Below are 25,205 nucleotides of genomic sequence, written 5' to 3'. Positions count from 1 at the left end.
TTGGTGTAGGGTAGACATAATTGCACCTATAGCATGAATCCATGGCCTACCTAAGAGGAGGTTACAAGAAAGATTCCCTAACATCACGTGAACCACTATAGGTGATATTATACAGTCTACCTTGATGGGAAATGTTATGGTTCATACAATTTTGTGACTAATGTTATACAACCCTTTAATAGAAAGACTTGTAGGAGTTTTTCAAGATGTATCAATTTTAATACTATTCAAAATATCCACGCACAAAATGTTGAGACCAAAACTATTATCAATTAGGGCATGTTTTATTCTAAGCAAGTTTATTCCAACGATGATAAGATTAAATGCATTTTTTTTAACCTCATTAGAAGGAAGCTCATTGTTGAAATGAATATTGGTAGTATTGGTATAGATACATTCTAATAAAGTAACAACTTTGTTGGGATTAATACACGATGAATCTAGAATATTTAGTAAAGCTTGTTGAAACATGCCATAATCGTAAGTTTGTACCAACTCCCAAATAGATATTTTGGCTTGGGTGGGTTGAATCTACTCAATAAGATCATACTCCAGTATTCTTAATTGGAAGATGAGGAACTAATGGAATAGTAGGAGCTAACAGAAGAAGAGAAACAAGAATAAGAGTGACTTATTTGTTGCAATGTGTGTTATATGTATGGGATTAGACATGGAAGTTAGTAGTCACAATCCCATTACACTATATATTGAGTAATATGAGCATGGAAATAAGGTGAAGGATTATCAAAGATAGCCAACACAATATAGTAAAATAAGAAGTCTAAGGTAAATCCAATATGTCATGTACAATAATTTTTGGTTTTTTAAATCTCTTGTAGATGTCAAAATTTATATAGTATTAATTAACTTTGGAGAAGAAATGTTTGATGGCAAATAAATGGAAGAGGAGAATATTATAGATTGATACAAATGAAGCTATCTAATACCTCATCTAGCATATCAAAGTCATATTTAGAAAATACTTTGGCAAAGGCATTAAAGCTTTAAAGAAAAAAAAATTAATATTGTTGGATTTATGATAAAGATTGTGTTCGTCAAAGTGTAATGTAGGAAAGGTGTTTAGCTAAGAAATGCATTATTTTCTAATTTAATATTTTCAAACCTTACACTAAGATCAAACTAATTTTGAAAGGAATTTTTTTGTTATTCTTCTCAATAGAAAGAACAAAATCATACTAGATTATCCATATATTTTTTGACTTGCAAAATAATATCTTTTATCAAGCTAACATATAGAGCTTGATTGAAAAATGCTCAAATACAAGGTACTGGATCACAAAATAGAAAAACTAGATTCAAAACTATAAAGAGTAGATAGAGAGGAACTTGTGATTAGGAGATCAAGCTCATTATCTAGGATGCTAGCATGATGCATGGGCATTCATGCAATGTGTTATCATCCTAGTCTACACTATCATCTACAAAAGTTACAAAACCTAGAATATCTACCATATTTTAAATCCATTTATACCTAAATAAAAGGGGAAATGGTTGGGAATACTTGGAGCTTTACTAGAATGGTCAAGCTCATATTTTGGTGTTTAGACCTCCACTAGTGGTTAAGTAGAAAAATAGGAAAATAGAGTGTGTTCACTTAGCCTAGGTGTATATAGAATTAAAACATGATATAAAATTACTAGACTACAAGAAGGTACATCACAATATGTAGTATTAAAATAGAGAAAAAAAATTGTTTTGTGATATTACCAACCAAGAGTATAAGAATAAATAGAGAGCATTGGATTGGAGACATAAAAGGTACAATTACATGAAGTTTCAACAACAACAAGTTCTTGTTGTTGTTGGAGGGATAGGGAGATGCATTTCCAAAAAGGAAGGGTTTCCAAAAAGGTTTCTTGGAAGCTAAAAGGTCATATTCAATGCAAGAGGCATTCTTTGGCTAGATAGATGTTACAATAGGCAACGAGTAGCCAGGTATGAAACTAATATTTATTTATTTTAAAACTTATGGATGTTAGCACATTGTGTGGACATCCATGCTTCGAGTTTGTGTTTTGAAGATATCGCATAAAATTTAGCATTTGCTCTCAAGTCAAAGAAAAGAATTAGAATCTAATAAGAAAATTTAGCAATCTAGTAAAGAAAAAAATACTTAGGATAAGGATAAAATGATCCATAAAACATATTACGGGAATAGATGCCAAAACATATTGTGAAATTATAAAGGAATGTGATTTCTAACATTACAATATGGAGGAAAGATTAGAAGATGGAAAGAGATTCCTAAGATGCATACTAAGGTATATTAAGGATGAGGTGAATATTTAGAGTTTCAACAAGGGATTGGGAGAGGATTTCTATTGTAAAAGAAGTTAGGGAACCACGTGAGAAAAAAATAAGAGGAGAATACATAAGGAGTGGTGGAGAAAAACTAGGCCATGAAAATGGTGAAAGGTGGGAAGAATTTTAGTGATTAAAGTGGAGTGTATGACAATGAGGAAGTATAAAATCTATTCTTTAATAATGGAGCTCAAAAACCTACAACAATAAAGTGTATGGACAAGGCACTTAAGAAATAGTAGAATTGTGAAAACACAAGTGTGTAAGAGATTCAAAAATTGAAGTATTGATGGTTTTTTAGTGATATTTTGAGCAAAAACCAATTAGATAATGTAGTAACATTTTAGGTTCCAATGGTCATGGGTTCTAAAGTTCAAATTTGAACTTGGACAAGAGAACTTATGTGGACCTAGCATCCAAAGAAAAATGCCTATATGGTTCTAGTGTCCTTGAGGAATCAGGCTTCCATCTTTCAAGACTTGATAGAGGAGAAGAAAATAATCCTTTCCATCTTTGTATAACATATCAATGACATGTATTATGGATATGAAATGGGGAAATGACACCTAAACATAACTAAGGGAATGGACACCAAAAGAGCATGTAACATAAGTTGAAGATTGTGAAGTATGCAATTTCAACTTTACCTACCCAAAAGGTACCCTAGACATATTTACATTTTATCATTTATACTTTTTTATGTGATAATACATTGGGATCTAACTATGTCCTTTTGATTCAATCTTCACCAAACCATATTAAATAAGTAACGGCTTACAAGGACTCAAATATCATGATTCCAAATAGCTCTCTTAGAACATATTACATCTAGGATCCCAAGGGATAAACACCATTTGCCATGAAAATTTTGAATCAAACATTATGAACCCATATTTCTTGAGAAATTATACACAAGAAATCATGTCATATGATCATGATTTTTTTTTAACACTCATTGCATCTAGATGATGCTAATAAGGGTCAACTGAAGGGAATTCCAAGGCAAACCATCCCAATACTACTTTGACTCAAATATATCTAGCTATGAATTTTCCACCACAATCACTTTGTAAAATAACAAGTTAGATGGTATTGAATGTGAGGAAACAACTTGTTAAAGTGTGGTTTTGGTAAGTCTTGATTCATCACCCCTAGGAGCATTACCTATATATAATGAGTGTTAAGTGGACAATTCATAGTTATGATAAATGAGTTCTTGTGAACAATACTCAAGAAAAATTAGTCAAGGAAGATTGACTTGAAAGTATTTTAGAAGTTGTGAAACCATAATTCATATGAAAAATAGTATGTATTATTTCCTAGACCATATATTACCTTTCAACTCAATACATGTACATAGTAATGAATTTATGAAAGAAAATTGCATTTTTGTTCCCGTAATGAATTTGAGAAATAAGGTTGCATTTTTATCCTCTTATGTTGGATTAAGTTTAGGATTGAAAAATATTCACATTTTAATTGAATGTATACTATTTGAAAAATATATAAGATTTTCACAAACCATAAAATATGAGATAAAAATTTTGAGGGAAAAAACTCTAAAATATTTAAGATAAATAAATATTTTATAATTAATTTATATATTATTTTTGTCAATTTAGTACATATTAAAATAATAAGTATTACAAAGATGTCTCGACATAAATCTATGGAAGAAGACTATTAACTATTACTTCAAACAAATAGTTAAGACAATATATTTTGTAAATGAAGATTTTGTAATAATATAACCTAAGTTTCATATAGAAATATGTGGATAGTTTCATGTTATGTAGAGGTGCATATGTGAAATTTACAGATATTTAAAATATTCCTATTTTATTGTAAAGAATCTACTTTTTTCATAGAAAAGTTATTTGGTAATTCAAACAACATATTTTCCTAAAATACTTTTTATATTAGTAAAATTTATTGCATACATCGTTACTTTGTTTCGAAAAATCTTATCATGTCATAGGTATATAATTTTTTTTTTTAAATCATCTCATATAGTTCACTATGAATTTTTATATGTACCTAAGAACATAATATTCTCCTTCTCTACATGGTATAAAAATAATGGATACACAAATAGTATCAAGTCAGCCTAAAATATTTGGCAACCATATGGACCCTGGAAGAGGTGTTTGATGTTGTCCAATAGCCATTACCCAACATTGTCTGCAAATACATTTTAACACCCAACCATTATTTGCTTACTAATCTACTTGATTCAAATGAAATGTCAAGTAAAAGTTATTTTATCTATTTTATAAATTGTTCATCAAAGTGTATGAAACTACTCCATTAGGTTTGAAAGATGTAACCTCGTATATGGACTACACTACCATTTTCACCATCAAGATCACTATAAAAGTAAGGCAATCATAGAAAACCATATATTGATATATCGTTGAAAGATAATATATATGCATGTAAAAAAACATCTATTATATTCTAACCAATGTGTGGTAATTCTAGAACACCATAAATTGACATATCATTGAAAGATAATCTATATACATGTGAAGAAACATCTATTATAGGTAAATAGTATAATATAATATTGTTAATTATGATCAATTAATTTTTTTTACAAAACTATATGTTAGAGTATGATTACCGTCACATGGGTTAGAATATAGAATAATTATGGTACACATAAAAAAACTAGGTGATTAGCACAAGCATTCCAAGTAAGATTATGTGAGTTCTATAACAATATAATGAAAAAAATGTGCATTACACAAGAAGGGGATCCCAAGAGTAAGAGGGCATAGCTATATTTAAAAACAAGGGCCTATTTTTTAGAATAGTTTAGGGATACATTTAAAAAATTTACTAAAGTACCCCTAGGCGCTTAGGTACTAGGTAAAGTGCCTTAATTAGTGCATAGCACCCTTGCTATATTTTAAGAGAAACATAGATCCAATTAAACTATCATGAGTGAGATACAAGGTGAATGAACTTTTTAACTTTAGCGAACCTAAATAATATTGTAAAGATATTCATAGATGCTTTAAGAGAAAACAATCCCCCGATACAAAATCAATGTTAATGGCATGCATAGAATTCATCTATCTTCCCTCTTGTTCAAAATTTTAATTGCATTTATTATTATACATTTAGAGGTTGAAACAAAGCATGTTTTAAAGAGCCCTACTACTTATTCTCTTATGATATGTGCATGTTTAGGCCTCAATACATAAGAAAAAAAAAACTCAAAAGACCTTACATCTAAGTCAAGAACCCCTAATCAACCATGATACTTTGATATTGTGAATTATTCCTTTACGAAGACAAGAAATTTCTAAAATTAGGTAATTTGTGTAAAATTTGGCAATTTTCATCTATAATTTTTTTTAGCTATTCAAAATGTCAATTATGGGATTTTAAATGCTAAGATTGTGTTACAAATAGGAACTAATGATGATAAATTGTGTTGAATTGTTGGAACCTTGAAATGCTACACCCAAATATGGAGTCTCCATTCACTACAATTCCCAAGGACTTAAACATTATGTTGGCACTCTTCAAAGTCTATGTCAAATGTGTAACGAGTTTTATTTATTAATTACTAGGTTTCTTCTGTAATTGAACATAGCCAATTGCAACCAACTTGGTGGTCCCCTCCAAGTGTTCTTAACCATTAATTGGGTCCCTAAACTTCCAAGGTTTTGTGGCTAGGGTGTAATAATTGAATGGCTACATCTTGTTAACGTTAGGAAGAGTATAACTTGAAATATTAGGAACAATGTGAAGGGCACACAATAGACTGAGGGAGGCGGGGGTGTACATTTGTATATACCAATTTCAATATTATTAAACATTAATTTTCCTTAACAAATTCTCTAGATATAAACCCCAAGTAATCAAATCAGTATTTACTAATCTTTCCTTAAAGATAAAGCAATTAATCAACACATCCACACAATGAACACTCAATTAATGTGGAAACCCAGAATGGGAAAAACCACGATGAGAATAGTTGCTTGTATCTACTGCCCAAATCCAACCTCACAAAATAATAAACCATTTACAATATAAGTAAGCACCAACCTACAGAAGACATCAATCCTCAATTACATTTGCAAGCACCAACTTATAGGAGACACCAATCCCTTACTCCATGATCTAAACACCTAATCAGCAGATGAGACACCAATCCCACTGGAATAGAAACACATGAATTGTGGACCTTCAAGCTGAATACCCAACTTGCACTTGAATTAATCAACCTTCAAAACACTCTCCCACACTATATATGATCTTCTAATGAAATCACACAATGATTGGAATGCAACTCACATAGAATCACCCTCATACTCACACATCTAGCACATATTAGATAATTACATTGATACCCATATAACATAGCTTCCCAACATTCCAGGATAGATCCTAGATCAACTATATATATTGTTGGCATTTTGATAATGTTTGTACTTAGTTGAGGTGGTTGTTGGCATGTTTAGTTGTGAATGTCATTGATGGACACACACTTATTTTATGTATGAGTTATTCTCCACCGGTAATATGTGTTGTATTGTTCACACCGGTATTATATGCCATTGTATGTATAGTCTTTGTTTATAGAAGACTATCGGTATTTTGCAGAAGATGCTTACTAGTCAAAGCATGATCGAAGACCTCAAGCGGTATGAAGACCTCAAGTGGTATGAAGACATCAAGCAATATGAAGACCTCAAGCGGAACTCCTAGCGGTAGTTAATCTTTTTCATTGGATCACTATGTTCCAATTTACTAGTCTTTGTTCGTTAACCAGTAATCGGTATACTGTGTTAAACTGGTAAAATTGTAAAGTGTGATGAGTTATCATCCACCGACACCAATGTGGTGATTCAACTGGTAAACTTGTAAAGTGTGATGAGTTATCATCCACCGACACTTTGACGGTGTTTCCGTGTCGTGTTACCAAATGTGTCTAGATGCTTTGAACCTAGGAAATTGCAATCCAATTTCATTGGACCGACATGAAATCAGCTTCCTATTTAAGGACATCATGTCTAGGGTTTTAACAAGTGTGTATGTGTGTTGAAGAGTGAAGTTGTTATAGAAGCATCGTGCGATAGGGATTGAACATGCAAAGGATAGAAAACTGAAGTAATGCTGCAATGCATTAACAGAGAACAGTCAAGGATCTAATCAAGCATTATGTGCTACTTTCTAGATCATTCACTTGTTGATTACTAATCTCTTCGATAAGTCTGAAACCCTTAACCGGGTAGGCCCAGTCAAGCCTATTGTAAATCCTCTAACAAGGTGGTTCACAATTGTGGATCTAAAATCCTTTAATAGGGTAGTCTTTAACAGGACTTATTTCCTAACAGAGATCTGGATTCCTAACAAGATCTGTTCTGGTGAAGAACATTGTAAGGCCTTAACTGGTCTGACCTTAACCGGTCTGGTTACTATTCTGCAGATAGTTGACGTGTGAGTTTTACTCACCGTGGTTTTTCCCATTTGGGTTTCCACGTCAAAATATCTTATGTTATGGTGATTGTGCTTCTGTGGGTGAGTGCTTTATTTTCCATTTGGTTTATCTGTGTTTTAACTGGTTTGTTGTTTAAAATACTATATTGGTCTGCAGTAAAATTGCTTAAGAGTTTGGTTAAGATTTTGGGCATACTAATTCACCCCCCCCTCTTAGTATTCATCAATTGGTATCAGAGCCAACCTTTTTCTAAGTATAACCACTTGAAAGGAGATATGGGGGAATACAGCATGAGGGAACTCACTCACCATTTGGTTGAATCTAAGAGAGCCTGTGATGAACTTAAGATCAAGTATAAAGCCTCTTTAGCCAAAAGAAGAGAGCTTGTTGAGCAAATGATGGAAATTACTGAGAACAACTCTTCTGATGAAGTAGACATGGATGCCCTAGTCCAAGAAGTGGAGAAACTGAATGAGTCCAAAACTAACCTAAGGAGGGAGCTGGAAGGACTGACTATCAAAATGAGTTAGGAGCTAGAAAACAGAAGAAAAGCTAAAGATCTAGTGAAGGACAAGGAGCGTGAGATCTTTAAGTTAAACCAAGAAATTGGTACCATTACCGCTTATCTGCAACAGGGTAAGGAAGAGAAAGAAGAAATGCAAGCAGAACTCAATGCAGCCATTTCTCAGAATGAAACCTTGATGAAGATCAATGATGCTCTTTCCAAGGAACTTGATGAGACAAAGGAGATACTTGCAAAGTTCAACCGGAGTGTTGCAAAGTTGGACCAAAAGCTAGAAACAATGAAGCCATCAAAGGATACCTCTGGACTTGGTTTCTCTGCATATGAGGAAGGTGAAACCTCTGGAACCAAGACTGATGCACCAAAGGAGCAATCAACACTTAAGATCAACCGAAGCAAAGGTAAGACAAAGTTCAAACCTATATGCTTTAACTGCCATAAGGAAGGACATACTGCCAATGTATGTAGGAGCAAGGCTTATAATAATTTCCCTTACAATGTGTATAACCACAAGGCTAGAACTGGTAGATTTAATGGTCATTGTTATGCATGCAACAAGTTTGGGCATAGATCTTTTGAGTGCAGATTAGTTATGAACAACCCCGAAGGCTATGCACTAAGACCAAAAGGAGTTGTCCAAGAACCTCCTATGAACCGGAACCCAAACCAGTACAGAACCTATGACCACTGGTCAAATGGTTATGGAGCTGCAGACAGTTGGAGAGCAACCTGTTTGATCTGTCGTGGTAGCAATCACACTACTGCAACATGCAGGAGGAAGAATGGAAATGTGAACACTAGACCATGGAGAGCACCTAGTATGGTATGCTATCATTGTCACAAACTGGGACATATTGCCAAAACATTTAGACTGAAAAAGAATCCACTGGAAGATAGACTGGTTGACCTTGACTGAAGGTAAAAGGAAGGTCGATGTTGAAACCACACCAGCTGATATGAACAAAACTTGGAAGAAGAAGTTTGAAGAGATGCCACAAGATGTACCCGTTTCTGCACCTAGTGTGAAGACCTCTGAACCGGCAAATTAAGCTTCAAAAAGCTTAAGGGGGAACATATCAGTAACAATCTTTTGGACCCCCGGTGTATATTGGCAAAGTGTTTTTATCGGTATCGGTTACAGGTGTCAACCGACAAAAGAAATGAAGAGGTAAAGTTAGGGTTTGTACCCTATCGGTGATGTATTTATTATGGTAGGTAGAAGCATGTTTAAAAGTGACTCTTGTCGTCATTTTTACTTACCCACTTTTCGAAGAAGAATTTTTCTAGCTTGAGCAGCACAACAAGAGTGATTCATCTTGTGATCGAAAGAAATCTTGCACAAGATTTTGCAGTCATTTCAAGCTATCAGTGTGGAAGTCAGATCGGTAAAGTAAGCTCTTGGAGAAGTGTGTTGTGCTCGACATCAGCGAACCCTAGTTCGAAATGAAAAGGTATTTTTCGACGAATCACTCTCATCATTTGAAATTATTTAGACATGGCTTCTACATCCAAAGCCTCTTCTAGTTCTTATGCACCTGAGGAGTCATCTGAATCCCTTAGGAAGAAGGTGAAATATAATGCCCTATCTCAAATTCCCGTCGGAGTCACTGTCGAAGGGGATGTTTCTGGTTATCTTGATTGTAGACTGGAAGACCTAGGGTCTCTAGTGATTCACTCTCAGTTAAGTTTGTTCTGTGGGAAAGACAAGATGATTAAACCAAATTATAGTGTGATCGAAAAGAATAAATTTCACAATGCAGTGTATTTTCTCGAAGAATTCACAGATGATCACATAAGAATCATTCTCAGCAAGGTTCATGGTGACAAAATGTATCTTGAACGAACTCATGATATCACACCTGAGGCAATCTATGTCGTGACCGATTTCTGCAATGTTGGAGAAATCCCTGTTCTTTGCAAGGTCACAAAAACCAAAGTGACAGAGCTCACTGGTTCTGTGAGTGACAAGAGGGCAATGACTGTTAATACCATTAGAGATGATTTGGTGAAGTATGCATGCATGGTAATCGGGTATAGAGTATTCTATGCTAGCAGAATGAACTATGTTCCTACAGTTGTGGTGCATGCCGCTTATCAGATGATCAAGGAGAATGCAGAGTACGACTTGTGTACCTGTATGCAAAAACAACTCATGGGGAATCTGAAGTCCATCAAACAGGACAAGTCTCTGAGGTTCAAATTCGGTCAACTGCTTGTCGGTTTGTTTTTCTATTTTCAAGGGTATTTTCCAGGAGTCGGTGATGTTCAATGGTCAAGTGACCTACTGGTCACAAGACAAATCAAGGAGAGTCTGCATGCAGTAGGATCTACTTATCCGGAGACTCTGAACAGGTATTTTGATGAGTTCAAATTGAAGATGAACCAGAGAATAAGAATATCAAGTGATCTGGTTAAAAAGTATGAAGATGATATCTGTTTCACAATCAAAGTGGATCATTGCATAATGGAAGCGGTTGAGCCCAAACAAGATGAAGTTGAGCCTATGGGCTATGAAGTGGTGAATGATATACTTACTGGGTATGCATCTACCCTACTTGCTTCACCACTGGATCCAAAGAAGAAGAGGACCGGTACTTACTTAGAGAGGATCAAACCTACTGAAGTACCGAAGCAAAAGAAGAGGAAAGTTGCGCCATCAGCATTGACACTAGTTACATCTGCTACTAGTCCTAAAGTGACCAAGAGGTCACCAGCCAAGGAGAAACCGGAGGCTATTCCGCCAAAGGTATTTGAAAGGAAGAGAAAAAACAAGAATAACACACTAGATTCAAAAGACATTGAACTAGAGGTAGAAATGAAGAAGACAAGGCAACCAAGTTAGAAGATGAAGACAATCGGTAATGTTCCTGCAACCTCTGCACTAGTAAATATACGTGTTGCTTCTTACCAGCCTATGACACATTTTCAAAGGATTATGAAGAATATTAGAAGGAAAGTTTTTGATGATCTAAAAGATTATTTTGATGATCTCGACAATATTGAAAAGGAAGAGGTAGAGCTAGAGGTCATTAAATATTTGTGATAATGATCGGTCACCAACCGATATTAAGTCTGTTGTTCCTAATTCTTTGTATAATTATTTGGATAATAAATGGTGAATTGTCAGTGAAAAGGAGCATGAAATTAGGGAATAAATTTTTGCCCAATATTTTCCTGATGCTTCTAATTCATAATTGTTTAAGATTCTTAATCGGTACAAAGGCATCTTTTTCATGCGAAGAAGAAGACTACAGTTACTCGGAGGCAAAACCTCTGAAGTGGAAAAAGACACCCAACTATGGGCTAAAGCAATTGTCAAGATGCAGAAGGTATGCAAAGAAAATTGGTAGGCTAAGCAAGAGCCTGACCTATCTACATCTAAACCGGATGAAACCTTCAATGATCAGGGAGAATGAGTAACTGAGCAGAATGACCCTATTGGTGTGGATGCACTAGATGCCAAAGGTACTCAACTGGAGGAAGCAGATAAGGAGAAAATGAAGGAAGAAAAAACAAAGAAAGAGAAACAGGACAAAGAGAAAGCGGAGAAGGAAAAGGAAGAGAAGGAGAAACAAGACAAAGAGAAAGCAGAGAAGGAAAAGGAAGAGAAGGAGAAACAACACAAAGAGAAAGCGAAGAAGGAAAAGGAAGAGAAGGAGAAACAAGACAAAGTGAAAGAGGAGAAGGAGAAGGAAGAGAAGGAGAAACAGGAAAAAGAGAAAGTGGAGAAGGCAAAGGCAAAGAAAAAGAAACAAGAGAAGGAGAAGGCAGAGAAAGAAAAACTGGAGAAGGAGAAAGAAGAAAAAGAGAAGGCCGACAAGGAGGCTAAGGAGAAAAAAGAGTAGGAGAAGAAGAGACAAGAGGAGATCAAGTCAAAAGAAGGAGGATAGACTCCCAAGGCAACCAGAGAGCAAGATCAGACTAAACAGGTTGATCCCATCGGTCGCAGTGATCTGACTCTTGCCTGTTTCACCGGGTCAGAAGATGAAAATGAGAAACTCCGAAGCATTCAACTAGCTCAAGAACGATTGGTGGAACTGAGGAAGAAGAAAGAAAAGGATTTTATCCAATTTTTTGTTGATACTCTCTCGAGCTTAGTCCCCAATTCCACTCTTCCCAGTACTGATCCTTCCATGGCCCAGCTAAAACTCCTCTACACTATAGTAGGTGATCAAGTGTAATATTTAGAAGATGTTGCCCAGGTTTCTGCAGAGAAGAAGCATGAAAAATCACTAAAAGTTGCATTAGTAAAGAACATGGATGAAGACAGAGAAAAGCTAATACATCAAAGAGATGATATTAGTCTAGCCATGGCTGAAGGTAATAAACTTTTGAGCAAAATCTGCCAACCTCACCTATTTTGCGAGGATGCTCTGAAAAAGAAAGATCAACTCCAATCGGAACTAAAGAAGTATGTGGAGACTTTCAAAGTTCCTTATGATTCCTTCACTATGTATGGGCAAACAATAAAGACTTTCAGTCAACAGATAGCCAGGATTGACTCTGAGATCTACAAGCGAAATCATGATCTGCAGGAGTTACATATGTTGTTACTTTTGAAGTTGCAGATTCTTCAGAAGTTCTTTCTGAGCATGGAAGCTATCATTGTTACTCAGGAGATGAGTACTATGGATGCCAAGGAGGAGCTAGCCTTTCAGATGAAGACACAGACTAAAATTGCGACCTCACTCCTAGACACCTAGTCCATAGACATGAAGGCATTCTTGAAAGACTTTAAATTTCTTTTTGAGAAGTTTTATTCCTTATTGTCATAGACATATACTCTGTTTTCATGATTGTGTAATATGTTTTTGGTCAATTTTTGAGGCATGTTTTACTTTGTCATTGTTGGCAAAGGGGGAGTAGTATTCTGTCATGAAAATTTTATGGGGAGTAGCAGTGAATTTGCACATGCTTATAACTTTGGTAAAGGGAGTAGTGTATATGCTTAGGGGGAGTAATTTTGATTATGACATCTGTTTTTGTTTTGTAAGCACTTAGATGTCAAAATTTTCCTAAGTGTTGCCATCAATGCCAAACAGGGAGATTATTGGCATTTTGATAATGTTTGTACTTAGTTGAGGTGGTTGTTGGCATATTTAGTTGTGATTGTCATTGATGGACACACACTTATTTTATGTATGAGTTATTCTCCACCGGTAATATGTGTTGTATTGTTCACATCAGTATTATATGCCATTGTATGTATAGTCTTTGTTTATCGAAGACTATCGATGTTTTGCAGAAGATGCTTACCAGTCAAAGCATGACTGAAGACCTCAAGTGGTATGAAGACCTCAAGTGGAACGAGGACCCCTAGTGGCAGTTAATCTTTTTGATCGAAACACTATGTTCCAGTTTACCAGTCTTTGTTCGTTAACTTGTAATCGGTATACTGTGTTAAACCGGTAAACTTGTAAAGTGTGATGAGTTATCATCCACCGACACTTTGACGGTGTTTCTATGTCGTGTTACCAAATGTGTCTAGATGCTTTGAACCTAGGAAATTGTAATCCAATCTCATTGGACCGACATGAAATCAGCTTCCTATTTAAGGACATCATGTCTAGGGTTTTAACAAGTGTGTATGTGTGTTGAAGAGTGAAGTTGTTATAGAAGCATCGTGCGATAGAGATTGAACATGAAAAGGATAGAAGATTGAAGTAATGTTGCAATGTATTAACAAAGAGTAGTCAAGGATCTAATCAAACATTATGTGCTACTTTCTAGATCATTCACTTGTTGATTGCTAATCTCTTTGACAAGTCTGAAACCCTTAACCGGGTAGGCCCAGTCAAGCCTATTGTAAATCCTCTAACAAGGTGGTTCATAGTTGTGGATCTGAAATCCTTTAACAGGGTAGTCTTTAACAGGACTTATCTCCTAACAGAGATCTGGATTCCTAACAGGATCTATTCTGGTGAAGAACATTGTAAGGCCTTAACCGGTCTGACCTTAACCGGTCTGGTTACTATTCTGCATATAGTTGACTTGTGAGTTTTACTCACCGTGGTTTTTCCCATTTGGGTTTCCACGTCAAAATATCTTGTGTTATGGTGATTGTGCTTCTGTGGGTGAATGCTTTATTTGCCATTTGGTTTATCTATGTTTTAACCATTTGTTGTTTAAACTACTATACCAATCTACAGTAAAATTGCTTAAGAGTTTGGTTAAGATTTTGGGCATACTAATTCACCCCCCCTCTTAGTATTCATCATATATGCACTATAATAGAATTACATTCATATGTAGACCTAAGAAAAGATTGTTGCATTTTCAAGTTGGCCATGAGTATAAAACACCACCAATTGTGTAATAGGCTAGGTCCAAAAGCCTACATGTTATACTAGAAGAATGAACATGCTATGCTTTTCCCAATGTAGCCTTATTTGGTCCCAATAGTCATCCACATGCTATCTCTAGTGAGCACACATTACAAACCTTTGACACATCAAACCAAAACAACAACCTAGTTGATCAATAAGCACAATGACCACTCTGTCACTTCAAACTTTTGTTTGCAAAATATCAACTCTAGAAACTATAGAATTTGATAGAATGGGTGTAGACATACTATCCTCTCAAACCACAAATCATAATTCTCAAAATTGGCAGAATGCAAAGCATGAAAAGCTACCTCTATAAACACACTATTTGAGGAAGAGACCTCAAAAACATACCACAAATACTTCTAAATCACCTTCAACACTAGGTAATGGATGCAAGATGATATTACAATCATTCACCAACTAGTCATATAACCTGACATTGTACATCTTGGAATCGAAATGCTTAGACATAGATATTAAGATAGTTGTGGCTATGCAATTACATGTTTACTCAACCTCGTAGCGAGCTTCTAACAATTTGTTAACTCCTCTATCACATCTTTGACATCAATGACAACATATGTTAAAAATCTCCCCCTTTATCATTAATGGAAAACAACAAAATGCTATTGACACACCAAAACAAACAAAACCATTCAAAACTCCCCCTATGTGATACAACTGAAGCTTCTACGTATTTGAAGCATTTTGAGTTCCATTCTCCCCCTTTGAGATTAATGAAAAAGAACAATCGTGTCTTCCTTTTGGGTTCTATCTTGTTTGTAGATATAGCATTCAAAAATACACCCCCTGAGTTCCATACTTCATCAACTCATTTGATCTTTCTATTTCTACCCAAACTTCATTTTGGAACTCTACAAGACCACCAAGTGTGCTTGCGATAGGGGGTCAACACTCCCCCTCACATTGCACTTCCTCTTGATTCAAGAGGGAGCATCTACTTCCGATTTCCTCCAAAGATACTCAAAAGCCTCATTAATAAGGGGGTTTGTAAAGCTCTCTACTAATTGTTTCTTAGTCTCAACAAACTCCAACTTCACCTCTTTGTCAGCAACCTTCTCTCTCATAAAATGATACTTAATTGCAATGTGTTTTGTCCTTTAATGCATCAACGAATTCTTCAAAATATTTACTGCACTTTTATTGTCACAAAGGATGGAAATGGGCTCATTAAACTCTGCATTCATCTCATTTCAATTCTTCTTCATCCATAAAACTTGAGTGCAACAAGAAACTGTTGCAATGTATTATGCGTCTATTGTAGATAGGGATACTAAATCCTATTTTTTGTTCAACCATGCCACAAGATTGTCACTAGGAAATAAAGCTCCATTACTTGTGCTATTTTGGTCATCTATACATCCAACTCAATCTACATTTGTGTATGCAGTTAACTTGAAATTCTCACACTTGGGATACCACAAACCAAACCCCATTGTAGCCTTTAGATATTTGAATATTCTCTTCACTGCCTTGACATGAGTTTCCTTAGGTATTGCCTGAAACCTAGCAACCATACCTATTGCCTTCATGATATTTGGTCTAGATGTAGTCACATACAAAAAACTACCAATCATCGACCTACACAAAGTCTGATTTGCCAAGGTAGATTTATCATCTTTATTCAATTTACACCTAGTAATAATAAGTGTACTTACTGGTTTGCACTCTTCCATTTTAAACTTACTCAACAATTATTTTATGTATTCAGTCAAAGAAATGAATATACCTCATTCTAATTGAGAAATTGTAAATCAAGAAAGAAAGACAAATCACGAAGCATTGACATCTCAAACTCCTTATGCATTGTATCTTGGAACTCTTTCCACATTGCATCACTACTACCTCTAAAAATAATGTCATCGACATAAACAACAACAATCAACAAATTGTGATCTTTTGATCTTATGGATAAATTGTTGGCAACACTATCTCTCTTATGATTGTCAGTTTTTTGCTAGGTACTGGGAAATCCTAAATGAAAAGGATGATTTTTTTCACTTTGTATGAAGGGAAAGAATCTGTGAACTTTTCAATTAGAGAAATAGATAAAGAATAACATGGTCAATCTGTTGACTGAGCATAAATTTATACTTCTTTTTTAATAGTTGTCATATGATAAATTGCAATCGCTTCTTTTATTCTACACTCGCTCTTTATGCATTCGAGAAATGAATTTGTGTTTGTTCTCTTTTCTATGTAGTTACCTTCCTTATTTTTTGTTTTAATTTGCTTTCCTTTCTTGCTTTCTAGTTAAAATCATACCCAAATTTTATTATAAAAGGGAGTTGTACCTCTAAAATTCAGAAGAAGACCACTAATCCAATAGTGATATCTCAAATTGTTGGTTTTTTTGTAGCTATTTACTAGGCAATTCAAGGTCATTCCTCAAGGAAAATTGTACTCCCATATATGTTAACCAACAAAATTCAAATTCAAGGAGATGCCCCCTGGATTTTGGAGCTTCACATCACATGGCTTCATCATAGAGTATGTTTTCTTCATTATAGACTTGTTATACAACACAAATCATGATGGGTAATAAGACGTGTTTCTGGGAGAGGGCCTATTCACGTTAATACAATATCTTTGAATGATGAGCATTAAGGAAGAGTGTTGAGTTCACACCATATTCTAACTTCAACCAAAATTTATAGAGAAAATATATTGTTGCAATTGAGGAGGAAAATAATTAGTCTAGATTGTATGTCTTCTAACATTTTGCTTCTATTGTTACTTCAATTGATGTTCAGATTCAAGCATTTAGTGTGAACACTTTAAAGGAGATAAAGTATGGTCATTTGAACCTTCAAGTCCTTTCATTGACAAAGATTCTAGAGATATGTGATGATATTCCATCTCCTATTGATTTTGTTAAGTCTATTGTTGCTTCATGGATGGCTTCCAATAATTCTTTGTAATAGGACTACACACACCATATTCCATAGACATCTCACTAGGATGAGTTCTTGATAAATCTTGTTGAATTATTTTGCAAGTCTCCTTGTAAATTTGGTAGACATTCATATCCTCTTTTATGACAGTTTCAATATTGATTAGTAGGAGATATTTTCCACAACAAGTCAAATTGTGATATTGCTATAATTGAATCCTGATAGCAATATCACAATTTGACTTGTAGAAAATATCTCCTACTTATCAATTGATGAGCTATAGGGGCTCTATAATGGATGCTTCATAAGGCATAACACTTGTTGAATGTTTTGAAAATGGGCTTAACTTTGGAGGAAACTCCATGGTAAAGTGCACTTGAGATGGAGTAGTGTTGGGATGGGTGACCTAAGAAGGCCCAATGCTTCACCTTTGTTGGCATCACCTAGATGCAATGAGTGCTAAGTGTTCCATTCATTCTCATGAGAGATGGGTTCTTGTGAACCTCTACTCATGAAACATGGGTCAATGAGTTTGACTCGAAGACTACACAGTTGAATCTTGATAGCAATATCACAGTTTCATTATTGTTGGTGTTTCATCTTCATATTTAGGTCTACATCAATTTCCACAAGGTTGTAGATTGTCACATTCTTCAAGTAAGCATAGGACTCCTAATTTGATTGTGGCACATCTCAACATCGTGAGGTGACATTTGAGGACTTTCTGAGACATCATATAGTTTGAGTTTTCTACCCCTATATTCCTATCAAGAATGGTAAAAGCTTCAACATGCACTATTTAGTTTAATTAATCTCAAGAGTAGGAATGTGGTTCAACATACATGAATCTTCTTCAACATGTATCATCCTTCCCTCTCCAATGTAGGAAGCATTACATTTGGGGGGATACTTAAACTCTCTTTAGGTGCTTCTTTAGTCTCATCATTTTTATTGTGGGGTTTTCTTATTGTACATAGGTACCTAACATGGCCTTGTTGTTAGAACTCATTTCTCTTTTTCCATTTCTCCTAAGTTGCATTTATGGGGGATGATGGTGTAATATTTATTCTACATTGGATATGTTGTATCCTAAGTGTGCTTGTGTGCCTATTTAATAAGTATACACAAGATATTGGGAATAATTAATTTGCCTCATATAAGTAGCTAATAATGACATATGTTCACCTAGACTTGAGGTACACAAGTGTCACCACTACTACATTAATTGTTTATTGATAGTAATAAGATGTAACCTTTTTTTAGCTAAGGTTGCCTATATCTTAATTAAATTGAGTTATTTCATTTCCTAATCACGAGTGATTAAGAGTTTAACTCATGACCTATGGACATGACCTCTACCAATTGGAATGATTGAGATTGGAATGATTGAGGGTTTAACTCATGAAATTTGGACATGATCTCCTTATCTATGCATCCTAGAGGCCTATCCTCTCCCAATTGGAATGATTGAGAGTTTAACTCATGAACTTTGGACATGATCCCCTTGATCTATGCATCCTAAAGGCCTATATGTATGTTACTCTACAATTTTTCTCCATTAAATTTGACTATAGTTTTGTGATTAGGTGATAAGCATTGTGTCCTAGGTAGGATTATTGTTTCTACAAAATTCTAACAAATAGTATAACAATGTCATATTAGGCAATGGGTGCACCTTTACATATATTATTTCCCAAGTCCTAAACCTATTATTGAAGTATGAGGTTGACTCCATTGGAGATCAACTATAGTAAATAAGAAGTAGTCTTGAAACTTCACTTATTGGCTTATAAAACATCGTTTGTGCATTACACTACCCAATTTCTCAAAAATAAAAATACACCAAGAAGAAAAAATATTGGTCTTATGGGGTGACCCATGTAATACAACAATTAAAACACTTGCTTGGTGAAACCACCACCAAGGTTCAAATCCCCATTGGGTGGTAGATATGCTCACACGCTTTGTGCTTTCGTTGGGCTAGTGGACTCGTGGAATTGAATAACAATAGCGTTTGACACCTTAAAAAGTGCTCATTACCAATAAATAAATAAATTAAAGATTGGTCTCAATATATCTCAAGACAACCCAAATGTTCCTAATGTTCCATGATGTGTTTGGATCTCTCTTTAGTAAAAATGTGCTTTAATAATTCATCTAAAGAAAAAACACACCTTACTTTTATCTTCCAAGGCCCCAAGAGGGTGACGTCTATCCAACATGTTGGATGCATGTTTTACCCCAAAAAAAATATTACTCAAAATTTTAAAATTGTCGTGTCCTAGATTTAACAATTAAATAGTTATTTTGATAAAAAAAAGTACCAATAACGTGTTGGATAAACATGGGTCCCAAAAAGAGCATAGACCCTGCAAAGATCTTCAAAAAAGCCTCTTTAAATATTTGAAAAAGGAAACAAAACCACACCCTAGATAGTCATTACCAAGCAAAATCTTTCAGTATCTATAAAATGTTTATTTTAAGTTTTAAAATTTACTATATTTGTTTATAGTTATTTAAAGGCATGCACCTCATATGTGTATATTTGCTTGAAGAATGCCAGAATCATCTCTACACATGTTCGCTAAGCTATAACCACATAATTTCTTTTGTTTGAAATTTAGAATCTAAGACCAGCATCCCAAGGAATGGACATTAGATTTTGAACCTGTTGACATGCATTTTATGACTACGCCTAACATAGAATAAAGTTGCCCAACAGTCACTTTACTCTCTCTTGATCAAAGTTCAATTGTATGCAAAGATTGTGATAAGTTCAAATAATTGACTCCAGGTTTTTGGTTATGCAGTGGACATGACTCAGTTGGTTTGATGTGATATGTCGGTAATCCAAGGGGACTTACGCACACTTAAAGAAGATTAAACAATTTAATGACTTTCAAGGAATTTGATCGTGAATGACTTGTCAATGGGAATCTCTTTTTAGGATTTTTTACTTGAAAATGTTGAAAGTGAAATGAGAGGGGGTTTAGGGAAGCTATGCTAAAACCTAAGAACTCATCAAACTGCAATGCTTCAGATAGATCAACCATGCTTCACTTTGCCTCGTTAAGACAACTACATGAAGTGGGTGCAATCTTCAAGGAGTGTGTTTAGAGCATAGTTCGTCGAATCCTGGCGAGTCCTGAGTCGAGTGACCCTTGCCGAGTCTTAGGTACTCGGGACTCTATAGGGCTTGCTCTAGGCAAGACTCACTAGAAATTGGGTTTTTTGTCGAGTCCTGCCAAGTTTTTGCCGAGTCATGCCAATTTTTTGCCAAGTCCCGAATTGGGTCAACCTTGCTGAGTCCGCGTTGAGTCTGAGTCTCGTTTCTATGGTTTAGAGGATTTAAAATCATCAGTGAACACCATCACAGAACAATATCCACACAATGATTCAGATTAAACGCACACATATAATGGCTTAGACCAACCTTACACTGTTAATAACAATTATCTATTAACAAAAGGCATGAGCAACGATCCACCTTAGAACACTGCAATAAACTTTGTTCGCTAAAATGCATAAAAAAATCTACTTTAAGTGAGGAAAGAAAGACCATGCAAGCTACAAAACAGGACAAGTATACACCATCGAAATAATAATGTATTACAATTTACTACTTCAATAGCTTATTGCAACAATCTTAGACAATCTCTCCCCCCTTTACAAATGAGGGGATCACCTCTTTATATAAGCCTCAGGCCAAGATTACATGCAAAACCCTAATTAGGGTTTACCCTGAAATATTCCACGCACATGATGCAAGAAGGTGGGAATATTCATTAAATGCCCATTATACCCATTAACAATTAATTCCTACATGCCCAAAATGGCATCCACCTGTGCATTAAACGCACCACTTTCCATCAAATTTGCCCAATACATCACAAATGCAATAAATATTCCCCAATGCAAAATTGCCCATGATGCCATAAATGCACCATCATCTCCTGAATGTGATGGCTACATCCAAAAAGATGCTCCACTACCTCGACATGTGTTGACCCAACCACCACTTGGTCAAATATTGTTGGCTAGTCGATCAACACCTCCTTGGGGTTCGTGACATGGATTCCTCTTGCCTCTCGTGGATCCTTGTCTCTGGCCACTCTCCTATTCACTGATAGCTCGATCTTTTGGTGTAATGACAGCGGTGATTCTAACCATTGGTATCAGAGTGCTGGGTTACAGGTTCGAATCCTAGGAGGTCATCTTGTGGTCTCCTTAAAAGAAGTTTGTGGAACCCCAGCCGGTGCTAAGGGGGGGCTTGTTGGCTAGTCGGTCAGCACCTCCTTGGCATTCGTGACATGGCTTCCTCCTGCCTCTCGTGGATCCTTGTCTCTGGCCACTCTCCTATTCACTGACAGCTCGAGCTTTTGGTGTAACGGCAGCGGTGATTCCAACAAATATTCCATCCATGCATGCACCATTATGTCAAAAGATTCTCGTCCAGAAATGGATGACCATTATCTCGCTCATTAATAGCATATGCAATGAAGCTGGCGACAACGACCTCCAATTCCCCTATGGAAACACTTGGCATGCTTTCCATCCTGAATTCCATCAAGGCAATTTCTTCCTCACACTTGAAGAAAAGCTTCTTCCAATCCGTTGCTAACTCCTATGTCTTTTGCATTATGCTAGAGAACAAAGAAACACTTTCCAAGTGTGTTGTGGAAAATGAATCCACAAAGAAAAATTCATGCAATTTGTCCCTAAGGAAGTTCATCATCAACTCTTCTTCAATCACTCCTTTGGAAAATAGTGCCTCAACTGCCTTTAGGATTTCCCCTTGTACTTTTTTGATTGAGTCTCTCAAGGAAGCAGACTCCCTACTAAATCTTTCAAAATATTCTTTTCCAATGTAGATGACATAAAACCACTGCGGGAAATCATAAACATCATTCTCTTGGATGACTTTCTTGTCAATCAATGTCTGCCTGGGAATCTCCATTAGCTCTCTAAGTCATAGAATAGCTTGGTAAATGTGCACGTCCTCCCATGAACTATCTGTGACTTGCAGCCTACTCAGGATTGTATGACTTCTAGAATGAAGGCAAGCCAAGTTCTCAATGAATCCTCCTGTTGAAGTGAAAACACCTTCCACCCACTCCTTAGAGCATTGAGCTCACTTCCTAACTTCTTTTGTGCCATCAATGAATTCCTTAGGAAGAGAGGAGGGAAGAACAAAGAAAGACTCTTCCTCTCTAGGTAGATGTTTGAAACTCCGCACATATTTGCACAATACTTGATTTTCCCTCTTCAACCTTTTGCACTTCTCTTTCATCTTCTTCATTTTCTCCTTCATGGCCAAGGAAGATTCTTCAAAATATTCCACTACCTGTGTGTTGATGCATGCCCCGAATCAACTTCTTTGATCACATATTCATCAGGCGTGATCTCATTTCTATCTTTGCCTATCGTAGGCTTGACCAAGTGCAACGTTCTGAATCCAGATTCATCATGTGTGATCTTAGAAAATTTCTGGGTTGCCTTCTTTTTGGTTGGTTTATCCATCCTGCTCAGAAGTCTTTCTGACTCTTGTGTAGGATCTATCACTTCCTCTGAATCCCTTCTCGCCCTTTCTTTGAGCCAATCAAAAGTAGCAATTGGTTGATCATGAATTTTCATGTGCCCTTGATCCTACGAACTTCCTCCATGTCTCCAAGAATTGTATCAATGAAGACATCTTGTTCTTGTTGTTCTATGTTGGGATGAATTTCTTGCCTTTGAATTTCTAGTGGAACAGGTCTATGAGGAGTGTTGGCGCTAAGCAAAACTTTTGCTAGAACACTGCCAAGAACATTATCCTGAGGCTGATTTTGTGGAATCTCCTGTGTAAACATTTCTACTTACCACATACTACAGGAACTAGCCAACAATCGTGCCTCTTCCACCCTTAGCCTTTTCTACTGAGGCTCTTCCACCTGAACTTTTGAAAAGATTTCCGGCTGGACATCTTTCGACTTCCTGGTTTTGGACTTCTTAGGAACATTCATTTCTTTACTATGTCCAGCTCCTTCTTGCCAAACTTCTTCTTCTTCACCTAGGCTTGCGATGATCCTTTTGTAGCGTCACCATCGAAATCCAAATTCCCCATCAATTGGTAACTAAGGTGCACATTTCCTTCCCTCAGCGCACTGATGTGTCAATCCACTCAATGCCTAGTAAATTTCAGAACTGGCCTAGCCAAAACTTCTAAATCATCAACTTTAGGTTCTAACCAATCTGGAACCTAGATAGGTGTATCGTTCGACTTTTCAAATTATAGTTGCATCACATCCTTATCTTCCTTTACCTGATATGGCACCTGAATGATTTCACTAATTCTAATCAAGTCAAGGAGCAATCTGGAAAACATTTTTTTTCCTGATCTCAAGATTATCCTTGGCATTTTCCCAAAAATCTTCCAAGTGAAATTTATGCCTGAACTTCATTTGGTGACCATCCAGATTTTGTTATATGGATCAAAGAAGGATTTGGACGTATGGAATGTCAAGTGGTAGAATGCCAATTCTTCCAAGGACTTTTCAGTAGCTGCCAATGAAGGACACAATTCGACATAGTCACCTAGGACGATAGGGAATTCAATGGACAACTTCCTTTTCTTTTTTTGAATCATAAGCAGTCAATTGCTTGGTGAGCTCCAGTAACACCAATTTGTCTGATGGATGCCTTGGAAGTTTGTGTGGCTAAAAGGAAAATCCTTGGGTCTGGATATAAGTAAATGTTGTGAACTGAATGTACAAGACCCCAAATTTATGTATTAGTGCTTTGGCCTCCAGCAACACCCTCATGTGAAGTTCCCCCTGCAATAGTCAGGTTAAATACATTATGAAAGTTTCATTCACCAATTTGAAAGAATTAGTGTTGTATAGATGCATCTGGGGATAGCATTCATGGACCTTCAGCTATGTTGTCCCACATCCCATGGGTCCTTTTCCTAGTAAGTTGTCGAAACTGGCCATCCTTGCCAGTGAATAAATCACCTACGAGCTCATGTAAAAAGATTGGGTACGCTTCTCCTTCAGATTCTTCAATTGTTCATGCACATAATGGCTTATCAATCTTGTCCAATCCACTATTCCATTGGCATTCATAACTTGAATAATAAAGAAGAACATCTAGGTTTCAAAAATAAAAGAATGCAAACATCACATTATCCCACTCAGCATCATTACGGTTTGCATGCTCTTGCTTGAAGTCAAAACTGGTGATCTGTTTAGGCATCTTGGAAATATGTAGTCTTGACTTTTACATCTAGGTTTTGTTAATAAGCTTAGCACATCTTTCAACACCAGCCTCATACATTATTGTTGCTCTTTCCTTGAGTTTGTAAGTCATGGAATGATAAGCCAGAATTCCGAAAGTTTCTCCAATAGCCTTAGCGGCCAGGTTAGCTAGAAGCTTGTCATCCAATGTCAAAATCACTCTTCTTTCTTCATCATAGTACTTTGTGCATTCCAAAATCAATTCTAGACATTGAATGGCTGGAGGGAAGCTTGCAGCTGAGACAATTCCACTCTCAACAAATTTAATAGCAGTGGGAGATGGATTGCATCCAGCTGTTCCAAAAATCCTATGCCTGAAAGCTCCTAGTTGGAAAATTCCCAAGTTGGTGTCGTTGATTTCCTTCCACTTGGAAATAATCTTGGACT

The 25,205-nt window shown here is 35.9% G+C and overlaps 1 protein-coding gene across 2 annotated transcripts in view; it reads right to left on the bottom strand.

Annotated features, from left to right (window-relative positions):
* Positions 1 to 4,219: 4,219 nt before the first annotated feature.
* Positions 4,220 to 25,205, bottom strand: part of LOC131072869 (uncharacterized) — a 41,655-nt gene continuing 20,669 nt past the window's right edge. For both annotated transcript variants that reach the window (XM_058009158.2, XM_058009156.2), the window contains one exon: positions 4,220 to 4,503. In XM_058009158.2, the coding sequence (XP_057865141.1) occupies positions 4,425 to 4,503 (79 nt within the window). In that variant the 3' untranslated portion in view covers positions 4,220 to 4,424. The remainder of the gene's footprint in view (positions 4,504 to 25,205) is intronic.

This window comes from Cryptomeria japonica, chromosome 6 (assembly GCF_030272615.1).
Source record: "Cryptomeria japonica chromosome 6, Sugi_1.0, whole genome shotgun sequence".
Classification (NCBI taxonomy): domain Eukaryota; kingdom Viridiplantae; phylum Streptophyta; class Pinopsida; order Cupressales; family Cupressaceae; genus Cryptomeria; species Cryptomeria japonica.
The sequence above is the reverse complement of the archived record's forward strand: the minus strand, read 5'-3'. Positions and strand labels throughout refer to the sequence as shown.